Consider the following 26033-nt stretch of genomic DNA (forward strand, 5'->3'; position numbering starts at 1 on the left):
GAGCAATCCTGGATAAGGGGTTCTTCATTTGAGCTGAAGCTTATCACCCTGGCACTACTACTCATTGGCTCCAAGTGTCTCCAGTAGAGTCACATGGCGTAAATTCAATCCTCCAACATGAAAGCCCTTTAGACTTTTAAAAATTTTAGATTGTGTCCTGCTCTGTGTGTGTATGTGCATGTGTGTGTGAGTTAGTAGGTTAGTAGTTAGTGAGTTAGGTAAGTTACTACACCCCTCTGGGCCTCAGTTTCCTCACCTCTAAAACAAGGGGTTTGGGCTGGGTGACCTCAAAGGTTCTTTGCCAAGATAGATAAATCCTTGATTGTAGAATTCTGTGTAGGATCCCACCAAGTCTGTCTTTTTCCGGGCTCGCTGTCCCCAGTTCCTTCACCTGATCAGATTCCCATGGCATGGTTCCTGTCCTGTCCCCTCACTGCCCTGGCATGTTCCAGCCTGCCGATGTCCCTCCTAATTCACGGTGCCCAGAACTGAAGTTTTCCTTCTTCACTTGGGGAAAGGGAGGCTTCAGGACTGAAATACACTCGATTTTCTGGTAACTCAAGTTAGAACATTGAACAGGAAACCTGAGAGAGCACTAGGGCTGCATGCTGGAGCTGGCTGGTCGGTACTTAACTGTGGAAATTTATGTGCATTTGAAAGTGATTCCCAGGGGACTTTTGCAAACTTTGGCTCTGGGCCCTCCCCTCCACTTCCTTACCTGTAAACAGGGAGGGAAAAATGACCTGGGGCTGGCATGAGGATTGATTCATTAAGGTTTTTAAGGCTGTTCTCTCACAGAATCATTGACTGGAAAGGGACCTTCCAGGCCAGGGACATAGAGAGGACATAGCCAGAAGGTCCATAGACTACCGGACCTTGAAAGGGCCTCAGAGAACAACTGCCCTAACCGCCGCCCCTCCTCCCCCCCTTTTTACAAAGGAACAAACTAAGCCCCTGAGAGGGGGCATGACACCCACAAAGTCACACGGCATCTTAGTGGCAGCACTGGGACACGAACCCTGGTCCCCAGTGGTTTCTCTGGACTACACTAGGCATCAGGCTTTGACTTTCCAGTTCCTCTTGACCTGGTGAGTCTTTCCTTTGGACTAGAAACTCAATAGGAAAAGGGGAAAAAACCCCAGACTTTTCAAGCTGTGGTTTTCCTGCTCCCTGTAGCTTTTGTGTTGAAGTCAGCACATATCTGGGCTGTTTGCATCACTGGTTCTCAATGTTGACATGATGACATGTGACTTAGCCAAAAACTGAATCCCGGGCCCCAGCAATGACACCAGTTTCTGGCTTCAGTGACCACTTGCTGAGTGCCTTGGCAGAGAATATTCAGGGTGTTTACTGGGGCAAAGCTTTTCAGCTGCATTTTTTTCAGCAAATTCTTTGCCAGCTCATATCAAAGAAAGAGTCCAAGCTCAGGTCTGATGGGAGAGAGGCCCCTTGGCTGTATCAAAGACTATAGGTTTCCTGTTGACAGACCTCATTTTTTCTCAGCACGTCTGTTACAAGAAAACTGAATACCAAGTGGACACGACCTAAGACATTTTGAAGGGAAGTGTCACTCAGAATTTATAGGTCATGATGTTTCCTTTTGGTTACTTGAGAAAAAAAATCATGTATTTTCCTTCAAGGTTGGACCAGTGGAAGGAATTGGGGACCAAGAGGAAGGGGCTTTCAGTTCCAATCCAGTCCTCTGGCTCGAACCAATTGTGTTGGCGAGGTTTGTGCCCCTCTCCCTCCAGCCTTATATCCTGTTATGTTCCAACCAAACAAAATCATTTCCCCCCTTCCCCCAGTACCCCTGAACACTCACCATACTCTCACCCTTCCTGGTCTTCCTGCTGGTCCTGTACTTTGTGCACCTGTCTCAGCTCCCTGAATCCCTTATCTTCCTTGCAGAGACATAAGCTTGAACACTGCCTTCTCCAAGAAGCCCCTCCTCGACCCTTTGGTCCGTAACAATCCTCCCTCTCAGACTTCATGTAACGATCTGGTTTTTTATTCTAATACACCGATCATGTAATAGTGTATATATTTCAGCTGGGTGGGATACTTCAATCCCTCAGCTAGACTGTTAGCTATATGAAGACATAACTTTGCCTCACTCTCAGAGCTGAATGCAAGGTGCTGTACGCAATAGGCACTTAATGAATACTTGCTGTTATCACTGAGTTGCAATTTCTTGCTCTGTGAAAAGAGGGGATTGAACAAGGTGACCCCTGGGGTCTCCCATCTCTTAGATTCTAGAATTTACAGAGAGCATCTGTGAAGTCACACGACTCAGCCATCCAGAGTTCAAATCCAGCCTCAGACACTTCCCAGCTGTGTGACACTGGCCAAGTACTTGAGGGCTGTGCACAGAGTGCTGGGCCTGAAGTCACAAAGGCCTGGGTTCAAATCCAGCCTCAAGCATTTTTTCTGCTGTATGATCCTGGACAAATCATTTATTTACTCTCTGCCTCAGTTTCTTCCAATGTAAAATGGGGATAATCTTTTCCAAGGCTGTTGGAAGGATCACATGAGTTCATTGTAAAGTGCTTTGCCAACCTCAAAGTGCTATCGTTTAATAACTGTATTTCTACATCTCTTTATGGTTTACAAAGCACTTTCATTACAACGCTATGAGTTGAGGAGCACAGCTACTATTATAGCGATTTTACATGTAAGGAAACTGAGGCCTAGAGAGGTAAAGAGAAATGGCCAGAGTCACAAGGCTAAAACTGAGACAGCCAGAATTTGAACCCTGTGCTCCATCTCTTACACCACAGCTATCGTTGGCAATAATTGTCTGGCTTGTGACTCATTTGACAAATATGTATATGCAGGCATGGTGGGTGATATAAAGAAGAGTAAATCTAGACTTGACCTCAGATAGCTTGGTCTAGTTAGTTGGGGCATGGGATGGTGGTTGGGCAGGGATAAGACATGGACACAAGAATCCACAAAGCAAAGGTAGGATCCACATAGTCCAAAATGTTCTGAAAAGAGATTGATCATGTCTGGTGGGGGCTGGGGCAGAGTAGGGGGAAAGACATTACAGTATGACATGGAATTAGTCTAGAGGAGCCATGAGGCATAGTACTCCCAGACCTGGGTAATCCAGGGTACAGTGTGGGGACAAAGAGATCAGACTATGTGCTCTCAGCAAGTTTGAGACCTCAGGAAGGAGGAGGACCCTGATCAAGGTTGGTGGTGGGGAAGAACTGTCTCCCCCTTTGGATTGTGGACACCTTGAATGGAAGGACCATTTTAGCTTTTTCTTTGTATCCCCAGTACTTGGTGCAGTGAATGGCACACAGTAGGCACTTGGTGAATGCTTGATGATCATATTTATTTTCTCAGTGGTAATTCTGTGTAGACTTAGATAGGCACTTGTTGCCTTTCCTGTTAGAATGTTGCCTCCTTAAGAGAAATTGGTTCATTCTTTGTCTTTGTACCCTCAGCATCTAGACTGAAACACAGTGGAAAGCTACTGACTGAGTGATGGACTGATTGGCCACTGTATCACTGAGGCAAGAGTAAATTCTCCCATTTTCACATCCTTAGCTTTTGCCAGCACTCCTTGATTCATGTATATTATGTCACCAGAGTTGTGGTAAAGGCAAGAAGAATATGGTTGCCTAGGAATCAGTACCCACAGCAAGTAAGAAGATAGGAAGACAGTGCCAAGCTGTTATTGATGAGTTCATGGCACCCTGCCCACACGATCTACACCCTCTCAGATGGAAAGAAGCAGCAGCCATGATCGCTGAGTCATCATCAGCAAATTCTGAAAGACCATGGAGAGTGAGAGAGGTGTCACAGGATTGGAGAAGGGCAAACGTTGGAACAATTACCAAAAAAAAAATGGCAAGAAATTGGAGTTTATAGATGACATATAGGCCTGGGAGCTTGGCTTCAATTCTTAGCAAATTCTCAAATGGATTATTAAAGGGATGATTGGCACACATCTAAAAAGGAAACAGGAACACTCCCAAAGAGCCAGAAAAAACCAGATCATGCCAGACTAACCTTATTCCCTTCCCCCTTTTCTTTTGACAAGGTTGACAAACTGAAGATCAGAGAAATAGGGAAATACTGGAGATAGAATTTATGTAAATTTTTGGAAAACATTTGGCAAAGTCTCTCCTGGTCTTCTTGTAGACAAGATGTAGACTAGAAGACTGGAACTAGTTGAATGATTGAATCCAAATGGTCAGTAACCATTTCATGTCACGTTGGAAGGAGATCTCCAGTGGAGTCCTCCAAGGATCTGTGCTTGGCTCCACCCTACAGACTTTAGGAGGACCCCAAACATGATGAAGTAACATGTTCAAATTAAAGAGTTGTCAGACAGAGGCAGAGAGTTGGAATGGAAAATAGGCAAGTTGATGTTAGAGAGTGTCCTCACTGTTAAGAATTTCTAGAAGAGGAATAGATTGCTTTGAAAGGTTATGGGATCATAGAATTCTAAGTAGATTCCTACTCATGGGGAGGACTCTTCAGACAAAGATTGGATGCTTGTCAAGCGTGTTATAGAGGGTGTCTTTCTTCAAGTACCGGTTAGACTAGATGGCCGTCGAGGGTCCTTTGACTCTGAACATTTGGTAATTCTACATGCTGCTCATCTTGCACTCCACTGTCTAAAATGCCCTCCGTAAATCTGAGTTGATATGTGCTTCATTTCCTCTCCCACACCAGGGAGGAGCAGAGGAAAATGATAACCTAGCTTTGTGGCATATAGGCAGTCATACCTTTCAACACCAAAGCAGTGAACAGTTCACCCTAATGGTGGAACAATGGGATTTTTAAAATGCTATTTTTCAAAATGTCAAACAAAATACCTTCCATTTCTGTATGGCCCTAAGGTTTGCCTTTTCTTGCAATTACTCCATGGGGTCATGTCCCCATTTTATAGATGAGGAAACTGAAACTGAGAAAGGTTAATGACTTGCCCAACTGCAAAGGGTCAGACTTAGAATCCAATCTGGGACTTCTTAATTCCAAACCCTGCGTTCTCACACTTAAACCACACACCTTCTTTAAGCACTCATCACTTTGCACTACTGTCAAAAAGACCTATTAATCAGATTGAATATTCATCCAAACAAAAAAATTACATAATATCTTGGCAGGTGGGGTAGGGTTGAAATCTTTAGTCTAGACCAACCCTTTTATTTTATAGATGAAACTGGAAATCATGAAGCATTGCCAGAACTAATGACTTTTTGGCATCATAGCACCATAATTAAAACCAAGAACCAATTCCTGGTGCACTCCACTGGAGACCACTATCCAGGATGACATTCTAGGAGTGAACTGGAGTTAGCTTATACTGGCCCAAAGAGCAGACTGCTTCATTTTCAGTAGGAGCATTTACATCTTGGGAACCACAAATGCTATAAATCAGGGATTGATTTATTATTTTCATGACAGTCCAGTCTTAAGAAAGTAATGGGGAATATGTGAATAATGCAGATTAAACTTAAAATTGTGTTATATATACATCTGAGGGGAAAATCAGTTGTTAAATATTTGCTAGAACACCACTGCATAACCTTTCTTTGGATTCAGCTATTCAACCAGTTTGAACTGTATTTAGAATCAAGAGACCTGAGCTCAAATCCTGAACTTAGACACTAAAAAAGTGTGTATTCTTGGTCCACTTCTTGGACCTTCAAAAATCTCATTTGTAAAAACTCTTGACCTCCTAGAATTGTTGTATGCAGGGTTGTGGAAATGCAACTCTAATTATTCTTATATGCATAAAATAACAGGTTACTAGGATTCCTTTTTATCTTGAATGAATTTAGAGAACATGAATATTAGATAGACATTGGCTGGCATATTTATAAAACAATGTGGAATTCTATTTTACTGGTAAATTGGAAACTGGTTATATCTACAGAGGGATAATGTTGATCACTTCTTGGGTCAAGTCTGGATTGATTTCCCAACACTGCATTCATAAAGTTTCACAACATTTCAGAGTACTCTACATGCTGGAAAAAGCATCCCAACTAGAGCAGAGCTGTAAAGTGCTTGCCCAGACTCTGCTTGAAGGCAGTTTGGGGCATCAGCCTGTTCTCCTTCTGGGTAGCTACAGTAAGTAAGCTCTTCCTGCATCAAACTGCAACTTGACTCTTTGTAATGTCATCCTCTTTAGGTCTGCCCTCTGGGGTTAAGTAGAAAGAATCAAATAGTTCTTCCATGTAATAACACTTCAAATACTTGAAGACAGCTATGCCTTCTCTTTCCCAGACTAAAACTCTTATTTCTTCAAGGCAGCTAGGTAGTATCATGGAGCTTTGAGTCAGGAAGACCTGAGTTCAAATCTTGCCTCAGACATTCACCTCTCCATTATCACTTCTCTGTCAGGAGATAGGTAGCATGTTTCATTGAAAGTCCTCTGGAATTATGGTTGATTATTGTGTTCCTAAGTCTTTCAAAGTTGTTTTTTCTTCTGGTTCTGCTCACTTCACTCTGCATCAGTTCATATGTCTTCCTGCATTTTTCTAAAACTGTCCCTTTCATCATTTTTTTGTAGCACAGTAGTATTCCATTACATTCATATCACAATTTGTTCAGCTATCCCCCAACTGATGGGCACTCTTCCTGCTAGTTTCCATGTCTTTGCTACAACCAAAAGAAATGCTATAAACACTTTTTTTTGTAAATGTGACTCCTTTTCCCCTTTTCTTTCATTTCTTTTCTTTCATTTATACACCTAGTATCATTTTGATAAAGGGTATGTAGAATTTAGTAACTTCGTGGACAAAATTCCAAATTGCTTTCCAAAATGACTGGATCAGTTCACAATTACAACAGCAGGGCATCAATGCACTTGTTTTCCTGCAATCTCTCCAGCATTTGTCATTTTCCCTTTTTGCTGACTTTATCAAGCTGATGGGAGTAAGGTGAATCCTTAGTTTTATTTTAATTTGCATTTCTCTAATTATTAGTGATTTGGGACATTTTAATATGGCTATTGATAGCTTGGATTTCTTTCTATGAAAACAGCCTGTTCACATCCTTTGACCATTTATCAACTTGGGAATGGCTTTATTTTTATAATTTATTTTTATTATATATGTTATATAATATTTATTTACATACATAAACAAATAATATTTATAATTTATTTTTATAAATTTGAATCAGATCTCTATGTATCTCAAAAATAAGACCTTTATCAGAGAAACTTGCTGCAAAATTATCCCCCAATTTCCAGCTTCCTTTTTAATTTTATCTAATTGGTTTTGTTTATGCAAAATCTTTTTAATTTTATGTAATCAAAATTGACTATTTTATCTCCTATGATCCTTTCTTATTGAAGTTCTTCTTAAAATGGGAAACCCTAAGTTGATCACAAATTGATCTAGCTGTGCTCTGACCATGGCAAAGCACAAAGGGCTGCTCCCTCCCTCATTCTCGACACTATGCCCTTTTTAAGAGAATATTAGCTCTGATGGAAACTCAGATTGACTCCATAATCAAAGAGGAAAACTGTTCTCTACCAGCCAGGTGGTATCAGTATTATTATATCCCCTTTACCAAAAGACTCCAACCGAATTTTAGGTACGAATTTACAGTAAAGAGCTAGTACTGTACTTGGAAACTTGTCAGTTATGGGTTCCTGTTACAGCAGAGCTTTTGTTATAAGCTTTAAACTTTTAAGCCAGTAAAACCTTTAAAAAATACAAAGAAACCCCAAACCCCAAAACTTTCACAATTAGTTGCTGGGGAAATGAAATGCGGGTCACAAATAAAGAGCATGAAGTAGTGGGAAGAAGTCTAGACCTATGGCCCAGAAACCTTGGGTTTAGGCTCAGCTCTGCTACTACCCTGCTATGTGACCTTGGGCAATCCACTTTTCTCTGTGCCTCAGTTTCCTTGTCTAAAAAATAAGGGAGTTGGTCTCCATGGCCCGGAGTCTTTGGGGAATAGGGTAACCCTCCACTTATCACACAAAAGTCTCATGCAAGGCAGTTACAGTAAAGACCAGTGTGGGTTGACTGATGTGGGATCCTGAGACTTTCCTATGCCTGGTTAAGTTTCCCTGGCTTTGCACTCAGCCTCCTAGCTCCCCTGATGGAGCCTCGATCCACTAAGGGTTTACTCACCAACTGTCTCATTTCCACACATCCCTCCACCATCATAATGATACTTGCTGTCTAGATAACTTTTTCAACTTTATAAAATACTTTGCCTGAATTAACTCATTTCATCCTCATAGCTGCTGTGTGAAGTAAGTGCTAGTATTGTCCCCATCTTACAGGTGAGCAAACAGAAGCACAGAAAGGATGTGAATTTTCCAAGGTCCTACAGTTAGTAAGTCTCATCTTCTGCAAGGGGCCTTTCCTGGTCCCCCTTTTAATGATAACTCCTTCTCTCTGTTTTTATCTCAAATTATCTCCAATTTATCCCATAAAAAAGTTGCCTGGCACACAGCAGGAACTTAATAAATGCTTTTTGATTTGACTTGACTTGATAATAAGGACTTCGGATGGAAGCAGATGATACTTCATAGAAAATATCTTGAAACTGCCTGAAAAAATCAGACTACTGGACCCATGTATATAACATAGCAAGCTGGTTCAAAATCTATGCATCGTAGCAGCAGGTCATAGTGGTGGTTGAATCCAGTAGTGAAGGACATTTGAGAGAGAACTGTCCTTGGGAGGAAGGAACAAGTGGTTTTACTCCCACCATTCCATGCAATGACCAGGTGATGAGAACAGTGCTTTATAAATATCATCTCCTTTCATCCTCAATCATCCTTCGAGGGAGATGCTATTATCATACCCCTTTTCTTTTTAGACAAGCAAAGTGACTTGCCCAGGATTACACAATTAGTAAGTGTCTGAGGTTGGATTTGAACTTACATTTTCCTAACCTCAGACCCAATGTTCTGTGGTGTCCCTTAGCTGTCAAATAACTTCAGGCAGATGTTCTTTTGGCTAGATACATTGTGGACCCACTTTCATAGAACCACAGGATCTCAGGGTTACAAGAGACTTCAGAGGCTATCCAGTCCAACTCATCCCTGAGCAAGAATGCTCTCCACACCATACCCCCCAAGTGGCCATCTGGTCTTGATTCTGTCATCAAACGTCTTGGATCTCCCTGCCAAACAGACTTCATAAGCATGCCATCCATGCCTTTACCCAAGTCACTGATAAAAGAAGAGCTTTGGAGGCAGGGCCACGCACACTTCCTTAAGCATTCCACTAGGGCCCTGGGAGCTGACAATAAACCACTGATGACTAATGAGGCCAGACATTTAGGCATTTATAAATTCCCTGAATTGTGGGACAGCTAGGTGGTGCAGTGGATAGAGCACCAGTGCAGGAGTCAGGAGGGCCTGAGTTCAAATCTCACCTCAGACACTTGACACTCACTAGCTGTGTGACCTTGGGCAAGTCACTTAACCCCAACTGCCTCATCCTGGGTCATCTCCAGTCATCCTGATGAATATCTGGTCACTGGATCCAGATGGCTCTGGAGGAGAAGTGAGGCTGGTGACCTGCACAGCCCTCCCTCACTCAGAACAAAGTGCAAGTCATGTCATCATTTCTCTGATGGCATGGTCTTCTTCAGCAACGACGGGCGAACACACACACCTGAATTGTAGGACCATCAACCCACATTTCTCCAGGTTTTTCATAAGAATAGCATGGGCCATCAATTGCTTTGTCAAAACCCAGTTAATTATACTCAGTTCCACTCAATTGTACAAACATCTTTTGAGTGCCCACTCTCTGCCTGACACTTCTGGGTGCAGGGGCTACAAGGACAAAAATAAACAGCCCCTATCTTCAGGTACAAAAAAAAAAAATCAGTCAGCTCTGGCCTGATTTCATGAAGCCAAGATGTCTTTTTGTGATCATGGACCCATTTTCTGGATGTTTACTAAAGATCATTTTAATAATACTTCAAACCCTTAATATATGATCCTTGAGTGCCTTGTACCCCTGCCTCTAGCTGAGGAAAATCCTTGCCATCCTACAAGGTCCAAATTCCCTTATTCCTGCCATCTCCCTAATCCCCTATTGCAAGTAATCTGTCCCTCTTCCAAAGTCCCATTGCCTTTGAACTCCTGGGATCATTGTTCTAGAGATGGAAGGGATCCTAGAGGGCAACCAGGTCACCCTTTCATTTTCTAGACAAGAGGTTTATTGCGAGGTTGAGTGTGATGCCCAGGGCCATTGGGGTCATGATGGATAGGTCCTCTGATTGCACCACCCTCCTTTACTTCTGTATATTCACCTCTCCCATGGGCACAGGGGATATCCTCTATCTATGCTCTATCCACTGCACCACCACGGGCAAGCGCCATCTTCTATTTCATGCTTGAGATAATTTTAATACAATGTCTTCGCTCTCTACTAAATTGGAAACTCCTTGAGGGAAAGGTAATGACTTGGTTATCTTTACAATTCCCATAGTCTGTTGAATAAACAGAATTGAACTGACTAATGAGGCTGCGTTACTATCACTATGGGACTCAGATGAAGAACACTGCCTCTGCTCTATTCAGACCACACCTGGAGTATTCGAGTATTCTAACCCATATTGGACACCACATTTCAAGAAGGACTTTGACAAGCCAGAATGTACCCAGAGAAGGGTGATTAGGATTATAGGGGGAATTAGAACTCGTGTCACCTGAAGGACAATGGAAGGAACTAGGGGTATTGAACCTGGAGAATAGAAATGTTTGAGAGGATTGGAAAACCACTGAGGCAGTGTGGTGTAGAGCAAGGACCACTGGACCCAGATTCAGGAGACAACAGGACTCTCATCCCACTTTTGAAAATTACTAGTAGTGTAATCCATGGCAAGCCTCTTTGTCTCTCTCAGTCTCGGTTTCCCCACCTGTAAAAGAGATAATAATACCTGTAGTAACTACATGTCTTCCAAGGTTGTTGTGAAGTACTAAGTGCCTTCAAATGTGCAGATCTGTCTTGTGGAAGAGGGGAGGCTTCTTTTGTGGGGCCCTAAAGGGGAGAACTAAGGCCAGTGGGCAGAAACAGGGTAGGCAGGGGGGGTGTAATGTAAGGAGCCCCCCACACCCACACTCACTTTGAAAACCCAGATGTTGGTGCTTCTCTCTCTGGTAACTATGTATGTATGTATGCAATGGTCAGAGAGTTGGATGTGTCTGCTGATCTGTGATATACGTATTGCTTATGGTCAGACAGTTAGAAGCCCTGTCTGTTGGCCTTTATTTCTCTGCTTGTATTTTCCCTGTTGGTGAATGCAATTGAAATAGATTGCTGACTCCTCAAAAGTTACTTTCCTTTTAGAAAAGCAGATCTAAGAACCTGTACAGCAGGCACTCCTGTGGATGCTGGGGTGCTTGCTGTTACAAAGGGACAGTGGGAAGAATGCTGCTCAGTTCAAAGTTCAGCTCTGCTACATATAACTTGGCTGACCTTGGGCAAATGACTCCTCCACTCTGGTGAGTGCAGGTGAGGTCCCTTTGGGATCTAAATCTGTGATTCTGTGACATGGCTTCTGATTTCTGTTCACAAAGGCACAGTGGCTAGACATTTTGGCCGTCCTTATAGTTCTCATGGGACAGAGGCTGCTTGCTACCTTTCCCAAATTTCTGAAGAGGGTATGTTTCTAATTTGGTCTGGAATATCTCCATTGTGATTTAGTCCAAAACTTTCTATGTTCATATGACTGAGAAGAGAGCCCTTTCAACAGAATTGGAAGATTCTGAACATTCACAGCAATTAATTCATTTTAATAGACTCTCTTTAAGGAAAGCCCATTAGTGGGCATCATTAAGAAGTAGCTAAGTACAAGCAGAGAGGTGATTTGGGGTCAACAGTCAGAGGCAAATCTTTCTTTAAAAAAATGAAAAAAGGTCTCTAACCACATCCATTGTGGTTGCAGAATGACAAGCATATTCTGAGACCTAGTGATAGGCAGAGATGGTTGTCATTCTCAGTAATCCCCTGACCACACCACTTCTATAACACCAAGTGACAGTTCTGAACATGTTGGAATTTCTTAGAAGATAGCAACTTGGCTAGTATGCATATTTGAGGCATATAAGAGATGGGGTGGGGGGTAGGTAGAATTCATGAGCTGAGCCAACGAGAACATAGGAAAGTTAGCTTAAGGTTGCAAGGCATATTTTATACAGAGTGCCCCTAAACTCTTAGGACAGTTTTTTAAAATTTAAATTATTATTCATTTTAAACATTCTTTTTTTTAATTTTGAATTTCAAATCCTCTCCCTCTCTCCCACCCCCTCCCACACCCACTGAGAAAGGCAAGTAATATGCTATCAATTATACATGTGAAATCATACTAAACATATTTCCATATTAGCTACTTTTTAAAAAAAAAAAAGCAAGAAAAATAAAGTGAGAAATTTTATTTCAATTCACACTCAAAGTTCATCAGTTCTATCTCTCTGGAAGTGCACTGCATGTTTTCATCATGAGCCCTTTGAAACTACTTTGAATCATTGCATCGATCAGAGTAGCCAAGTACTTCACAGTTTGAATCCATTCTGCTATCTGCTTCCATTTTGGGGGTAAGTTCATCCCATTCACATTCACAATTATGATCACTGTATATTTCCCTCTAGGCTATTTTCTTCTGTTTCTTCTTCTGTCTTTTTATCCTATCCCTTTCCAAAAGTCTATTTTGCTTCGAACCACTGTCTCCCTCAATCTGCCTTCTCTTCTTTCATTCCTCTCCCCCAATATCTCTTATCCCATTCTCTTCCTATTTCCTTTTCGGGTAAGTTACTCTTCTATACCCAAATGAATATGTGTGTGTATGTGTGTGTATATGTGTGTGTGTGTGTGTATGTGTGTGTGTGTGTGTGTGTATATGTTCTTCTCAATTTAAACCAATTCTGATGAGAGTTAGGTCCAAGCATTGCCCACTCACCCCCATTTCCCCCTCCACTGTAAAAGATTTTTCTTATGAGCTTCTTTTATGTGAGAAAATTTTCCCCCTACTATCTCACCCTCCCCCCTTTCTTCCAGTGCATCCCTTTCTCACTCCTTTTGGGAGGGGAGATCATTCTAACATAATTGACTCACATTCATGCCCTCTGTCTATGAAAATTCCTTCCAACTGCCCTAATAATGATAAAGGGGCAGCTACATGGTGCAACAGATAGAGCACCAGACCTGGAGTCAGGAAGACCTGAGTTTAAACCAAGCCTCAGACACTTACTAGCTGTGTGAACCTGAGCAAGTCACTTAACTCGGTTTGCCTTACTTTCTTCATCTGTAAAATGAGCTAGAGAAGGAATTGGTAAACCTCTCCAGTATCTTTGCCAAGAAAAACTAAAATGGGGTCACAAGGAGTAAGACAAGACTGAAACAACTGAACAATAACAAATAATGATAAAGTTCTTAGGAGTTACACACATCTTCCCATATAAGAATGTAAATAGTCTGAGATTCTTGATTAAGACCCCTATGATTACTCTTTCACATTTACCTTTTTACACTTCTCCTCAGTCTTGTGTTTGAATGTCACATTTTCTATTCAGTTCTGGTCTTTTCATCAGGGATGCTTGAAAGTCCTTTATTTCATCAAATATCCATTTTCCCCTGAAGGCTCACATTCAGTTTTGATGATTAGTTAATTCTTGGTTGCATTCCTAGCTCCTTTGCCTTCCAGAATGTCATATTCCAAGATTTCTATTCCTTTAATGTGGAAGCCACTAAATCTTGTGTGATCCTCACTGTGGCTCCACAACATTTAAATTGTTTGTTAATGACTGCTTGAAGTATTTTCTCTTTGACCTGGGAGCTCTTGAATTTGTCTATGATATTCTTGGGAGTTTTCATTTGGGGATCTATTTCAGGAGGTAATGTGTGGATTCTTTCCATTTCTATTTTACCCTGTGGATCTAAGATATTGGGGCAGTTTTTCTCGATAATTTGTTGAAATATGCTATCTAGGCTCTTTCTTTGGCCTTCAGGTAGTCAAATAAGTCTTAAATTATCACTCCTTGATCTATTTTCTAGGCCAGTTATTTTTTTGATGAGGTATTTCACATTTTCTTCTATTTTTTCATTCTTTGGACTTTGTTTTATTGTTTCTTGATGTCTTGTGGAGTCATTAGCTTCCAGTTGCCCAATGTGAATTTTCTCCAGTGAAATTTTGTGCCTCTTTTTCGATGTGGCCAATTCTGTTTTCCCCTTAACAGTATTTCTGCCCCCCCCCAAGACATGTAAAGATAGCTATCAACATTCATTTTTTGTGAAATTTTGAATTTCAAATGTTTCTCCCTCCCTCAATACCCTCCCCAAGATAGCAAGCAATCTGATATAGATTATACATGTACAATCATGTTAAACATATTTCCACATTAGTCATGTTGTGAAAGAAGAATCATTACAAAAGGAAAAAACCACGAAAAAGAAAAAACAAAAAATACACACACAAAAATGAAAGTAGTATGCTTTGATCTGCATTCAGATTTCATGGTTCTTTGCCTGGATGTGGTTAGCATCCAATTCTGTTTTTTGAGGAATTCCTTTCTTTTTAATTTTTTTTAATATTAAAACAATTTTTAACATTTTTTAGAAATTTTGAGTTCCAAATTCTCTCCCTCCCTCTCTCCCCTCTTCTCTCATTAGGAAGAAATTAAGCAATTTGATTAAGCAATTAAATTAAGCAATTTAAACATATGCAGTCATGCAAAACATATTTTCACATTAGTCATATTGTAAAAGAAAACACAGGCTATCCCCCCCCCAAAAAAAAACCAAGAAAAATAAAGTTAATAAAATAAAAAAAAAATGCTTTAATATGCATTCATACTCCATCAGTTCTTTCTTTGGAAGTGGCTAGCATTTTCATCATAAGTCCTTTGGAATTGTTTTTGATCACTATATTACTGAGAATGGTCAAGTAATTCATAGTTGATCATCATATAATATTGTTCTGTCTTTGTACAATTTTCTCCAGATTCTGCTAACTTTACTTTGCGTCTGTTCATATAAGTCTTTCCAGGTTTTTCTGAAATCTGCCTGCTCATCATTTCTTAAAGCACAACAGTATTCCTTCACAATCATATACCACAACTTGTTCAGCCATTCCCTAGTCAATGGGCATCCCCTCAACTTTCAATTCTTTACCACTACAAAAAGAGCTGCTATAAATATTTTTGTCTATTTAGGTCATTTTTCTTTTTTTAAATCTCTTTGGGATACAAACCTAGTAGTGGTCTTGCTGGATCAATGGGTATGTATAGTTTTATAGCCCTTTGGGGGGCATGGTTCTGAATTGCTCTCCAGAATGGCTGGACTAGTTTACAACAAGTTCTTTTTCAGAGAGCTTTTGTGCCCCCTTTTCCATTTGACCAATTCTGCCCTTTAAGGTACTATTTTCTTCAGTATTTTTTGTGACTCTTTTACCAAGCTATTAATTCTCCTCTCACAATTTTCTTGCATCACTTTCTTTTCCCCATTTTTCCTCTACCACTTGTCTCTTTAACTCTTGGGTTAAAACTCTGGTCTTGGATACAATTGGCATTTTTCTCTGAGGTTTTATTTTCAGCTGTTTTCACATTGGTATCATCTTGGTCTTCCCTCTCACCATATGAGCTTTTTATGGTCAAGCTCTTTTTTTGTTGTTTGCTCATTTTTCCAACCTATTTCTTGACTTTGAACTTTGTGTTAAGTTTGAGCTTTGCTTGTCGGGGTAGGAAGGCACTGTTAGGCTTCTTCATCCTGCAGCTTTCAGTTAGTTCTGGTGCTCTACAAGTTTTTGGTGCTTCCAAGGTGGTATGATCTTGGGAGAAATGTGGTGACTGCCCTTCTGGTCTGCCCTCTGATCTTTACTGAGGAAGGGCCCCTGGTCCCCCACAGTCACAAGAGCTTGCACTCTCTTTGCCTTGGAACTGCAACCAGGGCCCCTGCTCCCTTGTGACTGACCAGAAGCACTCCTCTGCCTCCTGGAACTATGACCCAGAACTATATATGGGCAATAGAATTGCCAACCAATGTCAACTGTACCCAGTGCCAGCAAAGAGTCCCCTGTAATCTCTTTCAGACAAGTTATCTGACCCACTTACTGTCTTTGGGCTGAGAACTCCTGAAGCAGCCGCTGCCACTGTCACAACTGCCTCCAAGGCCCCCTGCTGGTGCTGCTGCTTCACTCCAGGCTCACTCCCACTCCAGTGCCACAGACCTCTCCTGCTGACCTCCTATGTTGCCTTAGGCTGGATAGATGTCTCATCCTGAACTTTCGTTGGCTCTGCTACTCCAAAATTTATTTTAGACATTATTTGAAAGTTGTTTGGAGGGGAATATTGAGAGAGTTCAGCTGGATTTCCTCTAATTCACCATCTTGGCTCAGCCCCAAAGTCTCTTAGGATAGTTTAAAGATTTAATAGCTTAATAGAGGATTATTGTTTTCCTTCATTCCATGGCCCTTGCTATAGACCTATAATAATAGGGCCTTCCCACTAGACTACCATGATCATTTTTAATTTTAATGTCTATCATGCATCCTGTACATACTCAATGGGAGAGACTTCTCACCCTGGATATATGTAGATAGAATGTATAACAGAACACAATTAGAGTTTCCATACCAAAGATCCATGGAGGGTATCCCAAATCCAACCTTTCCCTGTAACACTAACAACTTATTGGGAGCACAGACCTGTGACCTCAGGCCTATTAGCATTCCCTGTAGGTGGTGCCATGGATAGAGTGCTGGGTATGGAATAACAAAAACCTGAATCCAAATCTAACCCCCAACCCTGGCTAGTTGTGTGATCCTGGGCAAGTCATTCAATTCATGTTTGCCTCAGTTTCTTTGTCTCTAAAATGGGGATAATAACAGCACTTGCTTTGCAGGTTTATTGTGAGGATCAAATAAGATGATAAATTATAAAGTGCTTAGCATGGCAACTAGCACAGAGTGAGTGCCATATAAATATTATTATCACTATGATTATTGGCTCCATTTTGTGTTTCAACTACAGGGTGGGTAAATAGGCCAGGGTTAGGCAAAGGAGACCGTTTTGGGGCATCTTTTCCAGCCCCTTCTCCTGCCAGCAGATGAGCAGGTCCTTAAGAAAGGCTGCTCAGACACCCAGGGCCTGCCAAATCCCACTGCTGCTTCATTCCAGTAGATGATGACCCTATGGCCTGGGCTGCCTGGGCACAGGGTTGTGACTACAGATCTCTTTGTATCTGTATCTGTTGTCTCATCACTTGCCTGTTACCACAGGACTCTGAGGTAGGTAAAAATGGTAAAATGATATGGGTGATGCCTGTTGAATTATGCATAAATTGGACCTAATTGAGGCAGAGTTGCACAAAAGTCATCAGCCTTATTCTATCTTCAGTCATTGGAGTCTAGTGGCAAGGCAAAAGTCAAGATGAAAGCAATGTCTCTGGGTGCAGTGGATGCCCTTGGAGTCTTCACTATCTAACCAAACTCCACAGCACCTGCTTCAGCCACCTTCATGGCCACTGGAGCCAATCATTCTCATCCACCCATTCTGCCACTGACGGTTGCCATTGCTTCCTCCCAAGAACTCCCTGCCATATCTGGTAGTTTGAACCTATGCTTGCATTAAAGGCACCCAGAATTATAAGCTTGCCCTCTTTTGGCACATTAATGATACAGATCTCCAGGTCTTCAGAAAATTTTTCTTTGACCTCATCAGAGTTCGTCACGTTGGGAGCATAGGCACTGATGATGGCCTTTTCCTGCAAGTAGAAATTGCATTCTCACGAATCTGTCATTAACTCCTTTTGCTAGGCACATGAGTTTGCCGACTAGATTAGCTTTGATACAAAAGCAATGCCAGCTTCATGGCGATCCTCATCACTGGGGCCACTCCAGAAAAACATGCATCCAGTTCTGACTTAGATAAGCTGGCCTGCATTTGCCAGCTTTATTTCACTCAGGGCTGCTGTTTGGATAGGATGCTTGCTGAGTTCTCTTGAAACAAGAGCTGTTCATCTTTCAGGTCTACTGGATTTTGTGTTGTCTATAAGAGTGCACACATTCTACGTACTGATGCGAGTAGAATCATATTTGTAAAAGTTTTTGTACATTTTTTTGCCCAGAAAAGTTCATCAGTAGCACATGTCAGTTTCATAATGGCACGCTTGCCCAGGTTCTGGATAATGGACGATGATCTAGCACCTTTCCAGTCACCAATGGATTAAAGCAGGGCTGTGTGCTTGCTCTCATGCTTTTTAGCATGATGTTTTCAACAATGTGGTAAGATGCCTTCAATGAGGAAAAAAACAGCATCAAGGTCAGCTACTGTACTGAGGGAAAATTATTTAACTTGAAAAGGCTATATATAAGCCAAGACTAAAGTGGAGGGAGTGCTGGTGCATGATTTTCTGTTTGCAGATGTTTGTGCACTCAATGCAGTCTCTGAAGCTGAGATGCAACAGAGTATGGATCAATTCTCTGCTGCCTGTGCTCATTTTGGCCTAATAATTAACACAGGTCCTCCATCAGCCACCACCACACCAATCATACAAGGAACCATTGCTTACAACAAATGGAGAAGTTCTGAATGCTGTGGATAAGTTCACTTACCTTGGTAGTGTGCTTTCCAGGAATGAACACATTGACAACGAGGTTGACACACATTGCCAGAGCTAGCTCAGTGTTTGGGGGGCTCCAAAGAAAAGTTTGGAAGAGAAGAGGTATTAGACTTACTACCAAACTGAAGATGTACAGAGCCATTGTGCTGACCTCATTGTTGTATGCCTGTGAGACATGGACAGTCTACCAGCATTTGAATTGTCTTAGGAAGATTCTGAGGATCACCTGACAGGATAAGGTACCAGACACTGAGGTCCTTTCTCCAACTAAGCTGACAAGCATTCAAAATCTACTGCAGAAAGTGCAACTCTGATGAGTTGGCCATGTTTTTTGAATGACAAACGCACATTTGCTAAAAGACTATTTTGCAAAGAACTCATGCAAGGCTGTGCTGTGTGAGTGAAGCAGAATTGAAGTAGCTCAAACAAAAAGTGAGAAGTGCAGTTAGAGAAACTACCCCCAATGTTCCCATGGACTATTTGTGCCCAACCTGAAGGCATTCTGAACCCATGTTGGTCTGATCAGCCACAGTCAGTTGCACTGTGCCTTGACCCCAACATAGCGATGTCATTTTGGTCCTCAATGAGCAGGAAGGACAACCACCCCTCCCTCCAACATTGCAAATGTCCTCCTGTCCATGCCTGTCCTCTCAGAACCTCTCAGTGCTTCCTTGTTAGGTTCAATTTTTGTTTCTCTTCTGTAACATCTCTTTCACATAGTCCTCCTTTTAATATATGACAAATTATGAGTGCTTGTTCTTTCCCCCTCTAACTATGCATGACTGTCCCACCTCTTTTTCTTATGTTCTATTTCCTATGTAATGTCCTTTGTACCGTTCCTAGTACATAAGCCTTTGTTGGCAATATACTGTGGCCTGCTTGAATCCACCATGCATCAATCCATTACCTTTCAGACACCTGGAATTTTAATTGTTTGGAAATTATGGCATCTACAGAGCAAGGTGGCCCAGTGCACTGAGCCAGAAAGGCAAGTTCAAGTCCCGCCTCAGACACTTACTACATACTTACTTGTGTGACCTGGCACTGTGCTGGGCATTGGGGCACAAAGGCAAAGATATAGCAGCCCCTGGCCTAAAGGAGCTTACACTGTTGAGGGACAGAGGGAGGATTGGAAGGATTGTGGCATTAATTAGTATTAATTGTAGCCTCATCAGGACAATATTGAGATCACAGAAATAGTTTTGTGTGGCTCCTGCCAGGTGCTCCCCATGGATGTCCTGGGTAGAAGCCAAATGGAGGAGGAGATCCCAGGTGGGGGAAGGGGGCTCTCAGGAGTTCTGTGTATGTTAAGGCTCCCTTGTGAAGGCTTCTGAAGTCTATGGGTCCCTTCTCTCTAGAATGTCTCTAAATGTATAAAACAGAGGAACCCAAAGGTTAGTGAAAAATAAAGATGTATTTCTTTCCCCATTTGTGTTCACAGACTTCTATGGGTCTGAGGTCTGAGGTTAAGAAGACCTGGCCTGGATGCTGAGGTCTTCCAGATACTTGTCCTTGAGGGAGGGATTGTGCCACTGCATCATTTCTCCAACTAAGTCCTATTTTGGAGAGGTCATGGTTGAAACTGGGATTTTTGTCTAGCTTTTTTACCATAAAAACTAACAAATCCTCAACAAGACCTAGAACCACTCAAAAGTGATAAGCCTCATAATATGCAAAGGAAAGAAAGTGGATGAAGAAAGCCTCTTGCCCAGACCATGGCTTACAGTTATTTAAATATATAAAAGATATATTATAATAACGTATAATATATAACTCTGCCTGTGTATTTGGAAAAACTCAAAGTTGAACAGGAGGAGAAGTGTGGTGAACTTCTCTGGGAAACTGTACAGCTCTTTCAATGACTCTCAGCTGTTCCTTGACTCAAAAATTTATCTTAAAAAAACCAAACACACACCAATATACTGCCATTGGTAAAGAATGCTTTGGTTAATTGCAAAAAACAAAACAAACAAACGTTCACCGTGTCATTTTCAGGGAAAACTGTGTCAAGACTAACTATGGCCGAAGGCACTCCTGCCAGCAATGAGAAGGTTCCTGGGCTATAAGAAAAGTCCCCCACGAGAAGGGGTAGCAGGCAGTGAGCTGATTGTCTTTTTGAGGGTAGGTTAAGGAAAGCAGCCCAGAGAAAAACAAAACAAATCAAAACCAAAAAATCCAAACCAAACAAAAAACCTGCATAGAAATGACTCTATTAAAGATTCATTCCTTTCAGTTAACTAGCTCATCTTGTAAAATGCAAATATAGAGGTTAATCAGATACTTTTTTCCTAAGGCTCGCTGAGATCAGCCACCCAGAAGGAAAGGGAGTTTTTGCTGGAGAAGGGAAAGGGAACCTGGAGACAAAGGGCATTGCTCCAGAGAGCAGGCTTGCAGGGGTTGGTACAGCGGGGGACTCTGGGCATCCGTTAAGCACTGGGTCTTTGGGATGTGAAGAAGGGACAGAAAGTAAGAAAGGGACCCTGAAAGACAAACTCTCATGTCTTCACAACTTTTCCTCTGATTGGACCTAATCAAACAAATGCTTATTCTTTGGCCAGGCTAGCTAAAGCTCTGTATCTGGGCTCATCCCTGGAACGCTGCGTCTCTCAACACCTGAACAATTTAATTGATAATTAGCCTACACGTTATAGTCTAAAAACATTTACCAACTCATGGCAGAAAAAAAATTTTGTTTTTAATTAAAACTTCCTCCAGAGGTAAACTGGATCAAATACCATCTTCTTTTCTGTTACAGTCCAGACCAGGCACCAGTCTGGAGGTGCCTGACAGGTGCTCAAGCAGAGGCCAGGTGACCTGCCACCTGAACCAGATGCAGCAGCAGATTCCTGCTCCAGGTGTGGGTCTGGACAAGAGAAAATCTTGGAGGTTCTTTCTAGTCTTCTCTTATGCCCACAACAGTTTGTTTCATTTTTTATCACTTTGTTTTAAACCATATAAACCTGTGGACATCCTAAGACCCATCAGTTCAAAGCCATAAATCCACACTTTATTTCAGGTCAAATAGGAAGGCTGTTTAATACCAACTCTGCTTGCATGTGCCCGAAGATGTAGCCAGGGCACTGATGAACATTTTCAACCTCTTCCTGGCAGAGAACAGCTAAAGACCTAAGAGAAACCAAACACTAGAGAGTGATTGGAGAAACTAGAAATTAAAGTGTGGTTTTCAGAATTAAAAGGCTGTGGGTAATCACCAACCTAACCGACTTCTCTTACCAGTCAAACCAACTTTCTGTAAACATCAAGAAAAATTTCCAGCTTTCCACTGTACCATTTTTTTTCATTTAACAACACCTTGATTTCCTTGTTACTGTCATTTAAGTTTTTTAATCACTTCACTGAATCAAAGGCAGGAAGGGGTGAGACATCAGCTGCCTGGCCCAGCTCCCTCTTTCCCTGCTTGGTGTCTATATTTTAATTTCCTCTCCTACAGAAGATCTCTTTCTCCTTGATGTACACATGGACAATCAATTCCATTAACATTCAGGATACACATGAAGGTCTACCTTACCAGATCACAGAGTTCTGGGCACATAGCAGGCACTTATTTGCTTATTAAGTGAATGAAGACCTCCCCATAAGATCATCTTGTTCACATCACTTAATTCTCTAAAACCTGTAAAGATGATTTGTGTACAAGCTATACTATCAAATCAGATATTCAACATGTTAATAATGAAAAACAAGATTTCAAGTCCTTTTCCTGATGCACCCAGCCAAAGGTATATTTCCCAATTTTTTCTGCTCAAAAAAATAAAGAGAATAAGAGATCAGGACATCTGAGATCTTACGATATAATATACACATATACTCAATTTGTGGGCATCAACAAAACAGAAATGCTCATTATACCTTTAGGAGGCTTGGCAGAGAATCAGTATCACCATAAAAGTTTTTTAGATAATTTGGAATCTGTCAACCATGGCTTGAATGTATAGAAATCATAAATGTGAGCTGAAAACGGAATTTTCCCCCTAATTAAAATGGTCTTCTCCAAAACTCCAAATTGGTAATGGAATGATTAGGGTAACTACTCAGTATAAATGATTTGCTTTTATTAGGCTACTAATTAATTTATATAAATTTATTGATTAAAATGGAATGACTCCAGACACAGCTCTGTTAATAACATAATACGCCCAGTGCAACCCAGGCTTCCTCCCCAAAATGATGGCTAGCAAAGTCCTAAATGTGCAGGATAGGGGTGAGAAGGGACAAGTGGTCCTCCAGGTACAGATGCTGCAGTAATCTTGGCCCCACTATTTCTGTACAGCCACAGGAGGAAGGATGCGTGACCAATGGGTACTCACTGGGATCCACCGCCCCCAGGTCCACTCCACCAGAAAACCTAGCCTTCTGCTGGCTGCTGAGCACATCTGGGAGCTGGCATTCAAAGCCAGATGACTAACTTTCCCCTTGGTCTGGATGAACACATATACCTCAGCACAAAAGAGACTATTTAGCAGAACAACATCTTGTATTTTGGTGGAGTTAGCCATAGATACATTACACATCCAGTGTTTTATTGGTCTTTTTCATTTTTAATTGAATTATTAATTTCAGTATTATATGCACCTTCAAAAGGAAAAAATAACATTTTTCATTTACTTCCTATTCATATAATACTATTCATCAGATCTACCAAACTTCCTCTATAAAGAGGAGGGATCACAGAGCAGCAGGGTATAGATGGGCAAACAGGTTCTTGTTGAAAGTCACTACACATTAGGCCTGGAGATTGAACCCAGACTTCCTAATTCCTCAAATTTCTGTTCTTGTCTTGAGACTGTTTGACAGAAGAGATCTACAAGTCAGATTGGAGCAGCTTTACAGGAGGGGCACATTTCTGCCTAGAACTTAGTTTGATCACGGCTAAGATCTAAGTTAGCTCACAAATCTGACTTTACAATAGGCAGAATAGCACCGCACATGTCCAATGCAATTTAATTTGGTGAGAATTCGAGCCAAGAGATCAGGCTCCTGGCCCACAGGTTACAACAAGTTAAGGCATCTCCTGGTAGTCTGGGTGCCTGGCTTTTCTCTTTTCAGAAGGGCAGTTATGATACACACACACACACACACACACACACACACACACACACACACACACACACACACACAATGGGTGCTTGTCTGCAGCTCAAGCCTGTGGTAACTGTAACCCAAGGCAGTCTTTTGCTGACTTGGTCGCTCTCTGGCCAGTTTCCCTTTTCCCAAACTGCACTCAAAGTTAGTCCAACATCATGGCCTTTAACCACAGTGGCCAGAGCCTAGAAAGACCAATTCAGGAACAACGTAGCTGCAGACCAGCCTAAAGGTTTTGGCCACCAAGGCTCAATTTCCTACCCAGAGACCTGAGGTTGGTTTGTTGCACAATGAAATCAACAAGACAAAAACAAACCCAAGGAACGACCGATTTTCACTTTCTATCTGGGATGAGGATGCTCACTGGCTCGCTGACCTTTCTCCTCTTCCTCTGAACCGCAGAGCTTTGCTGACTGTCCACGAACTCCAGCCTTTGCATCTGTGGGAATCACCAGAGAGACAATATTCAGCAGCGATTTCTGGATGCGCTCAGGCACCAGGCTTTTATCCCTCGAGCTGTGTAACGGATCCCAACCTGCTTTTCAATGGGCTGGCTGGTTTGGCCCTGCATGCTGGTCCTGATGCCAGTATCAGAGGCTGGCATTCCAAGTTTCAGGAGCTGGAGTCCCCTGGAGGCAGCCAACTTTGGGGACAGTTTTTTGGCTCAAGAACAAGTGAATTCAACATCCAGCTCTTGAGGGGAGGGTTGATTGTCGAGGTGTGAAGCCAACAGGAGAGCAAAATAGAACTCTAGGGTGCCAAAATGCTTCGAAGGGGGGAAAAGCAAGTGATTTCCACACACATGAGCAGAGGCATCTAGGCTCACCTTTCCTATGAATGAATGAATTAGGCCAGCACCCTGCTATCTCACCCCTTAGAGCTACCCTGCCCTAATCCCACATTTTGTAAAGGGGCATATACGTAAAAAAGCTGAAGGGTGAATCACCATGAACAATTCTCTTCTCTCATTCTCCCCAGCTTTAGGGAGGATCAGAGTCCTGCTTCCCTAAGAGCAGAGTTAGGTATATTATTTCTCCATCCAATGCCAAGGTCCTAATCCCTCATTCCAAGAAACACTAAGGACACTTACGTTTCTGACCACTAGATGGGAGAAAAGGGTTTTCCACATCTACTTCCCTTTCTTCCCCACCTCCAGCCCCCCATTCCTGGGGGGAATGGAGTAGAAAGATAAATTATAAAAAAGATTTTTGCAATGTACCTCCTAAGAGAAGGCTACTGCGTAGACCAGAATCCATAACAATAGTCTTTTGCCTCTTGTTGATACAAGTTATTACTATTTCTGATGTGTGGTTGAATTCAATGGGATGCGGAGCTCCCAGGTGAGGAAAGTCCCTCTACAAATGAAGGTGGGCACCTTTTCTGAATCTGAGTCTTAAACAGCAGCCTAGAGATCTGAAAGGTTAAGAGAATTGCCCAGGGTCAAAGAAAGTTTGTGTCCAGGGGGAACTTGAACCCGGGTCTTCCTGGCTATCTTTCCATCCCAGCATGAAGCCTCCACAGCAAGCGAATGGGTATGCACTTACCACACATACCAGCATGGGACCAAAATGCTCAGAGGGATGCCTCGCTAGTTCAAGAATCAGTTTCTCTTTGGTTTTTGGAAAGCGATCGGGGATAATTGGTCACAGCAGTTTTACACTGGCCCTCGGGAACAACCACTCAAATTCACTCTGGCTTCAACCAAAACCTAGACTGTTTAAAACAGTAAAACCTTGAAAAAATAAATAGAACTTCTTATCAAATCACTGGTTTGCTTATGTATGTAAAATTTTAGAATGACCTACTCTGGACGAAATGAAATCAGGCCATACAAAACACAAAACACAAAAACAGACTTCTTTATTGAGAAAATGAATTCGTTACAGTACAGCTAGCAGGAAAATGACACTCCAGAATGCAGCTGTGTAAAACCTCACTTGGAGATATTTGCTACTCAAATACAAATCATCCAGCCATCTATTAAATCAGGGCACAGGGGTACCAAGGACAAATAGGTGTCTCCCTTTTTCAGAAGAGGAGACAGATGTGAGTTGGAGCCCCTGGATGACAGGTTGGCCGAATAAATTAAGAGTTTGGCTCTGCTCTATTATTCAGAAAACCAGAATTGGATTGGGAAGCTTAGAAAAGCAATTTTATCGTTGTGAGTTGGTTAGAATTTTACCCTGATTCCGTATACCACGCCCAAGATGGTGAGACTTGGAAATTGCCACTGGTTTATAAGAAGCTAGAAGATTCAGAAACAGTTCCAAGGGCAGAAGTGATTCCCTGGGGACATTTCTTATGAAGAATCATAGAATTTTCTACCTAGAAGGGGCCTCAGTCCTATCTAGATCTCATTCGTCAATG

At 41.8% G+C, this 26033-nt stretch overlaps 1 protein-coding gene across 4 annotated transcripts in view; it reads right to left on the minus strand.

Annotated features, from left to right (window-relative positions):
* Nucleotides 1–23037: 23037 nt before the first annotated feature.
* The window catches only part of HORMAD2 (HORMA domain containing 2), a 73061-nt gene continuing 70065 nt past the window's right edge, over nt 23038–26033 (minus strand). For all 4 annotated transcript variants that reach the window (XR_011965253.1, XM_072600017.1, XM_072600015.1 and 1 more), the window contains one exon: nt 23038–24105. Coding sequence is in view for 3 of the 4 variants with exons in the window: in XM_072600017.1 (XP_072456118.1) it covers nt 24001–24105 (105 nt within the window). In the remaining variant the exon portion in view is untranslated. The remainder of the gene's footprint in view (nt 24106–26033) is intronic.

This window comes from Notamacropus eugenii, chromosome 4 (genome assembly GCF_028372415.1).
Source record: "Notamacropus eugenii isolate mMacEug1 chromosome 4, mMacEug1.pri_v2, whole genome shotgun sequence".
Lineage (NCBI taxonomy): Eukaryota > Metazoa > Chordata > Mammalia > Diprotodontia > Macropodidae > Notamacropus > Notamacropus eugenii.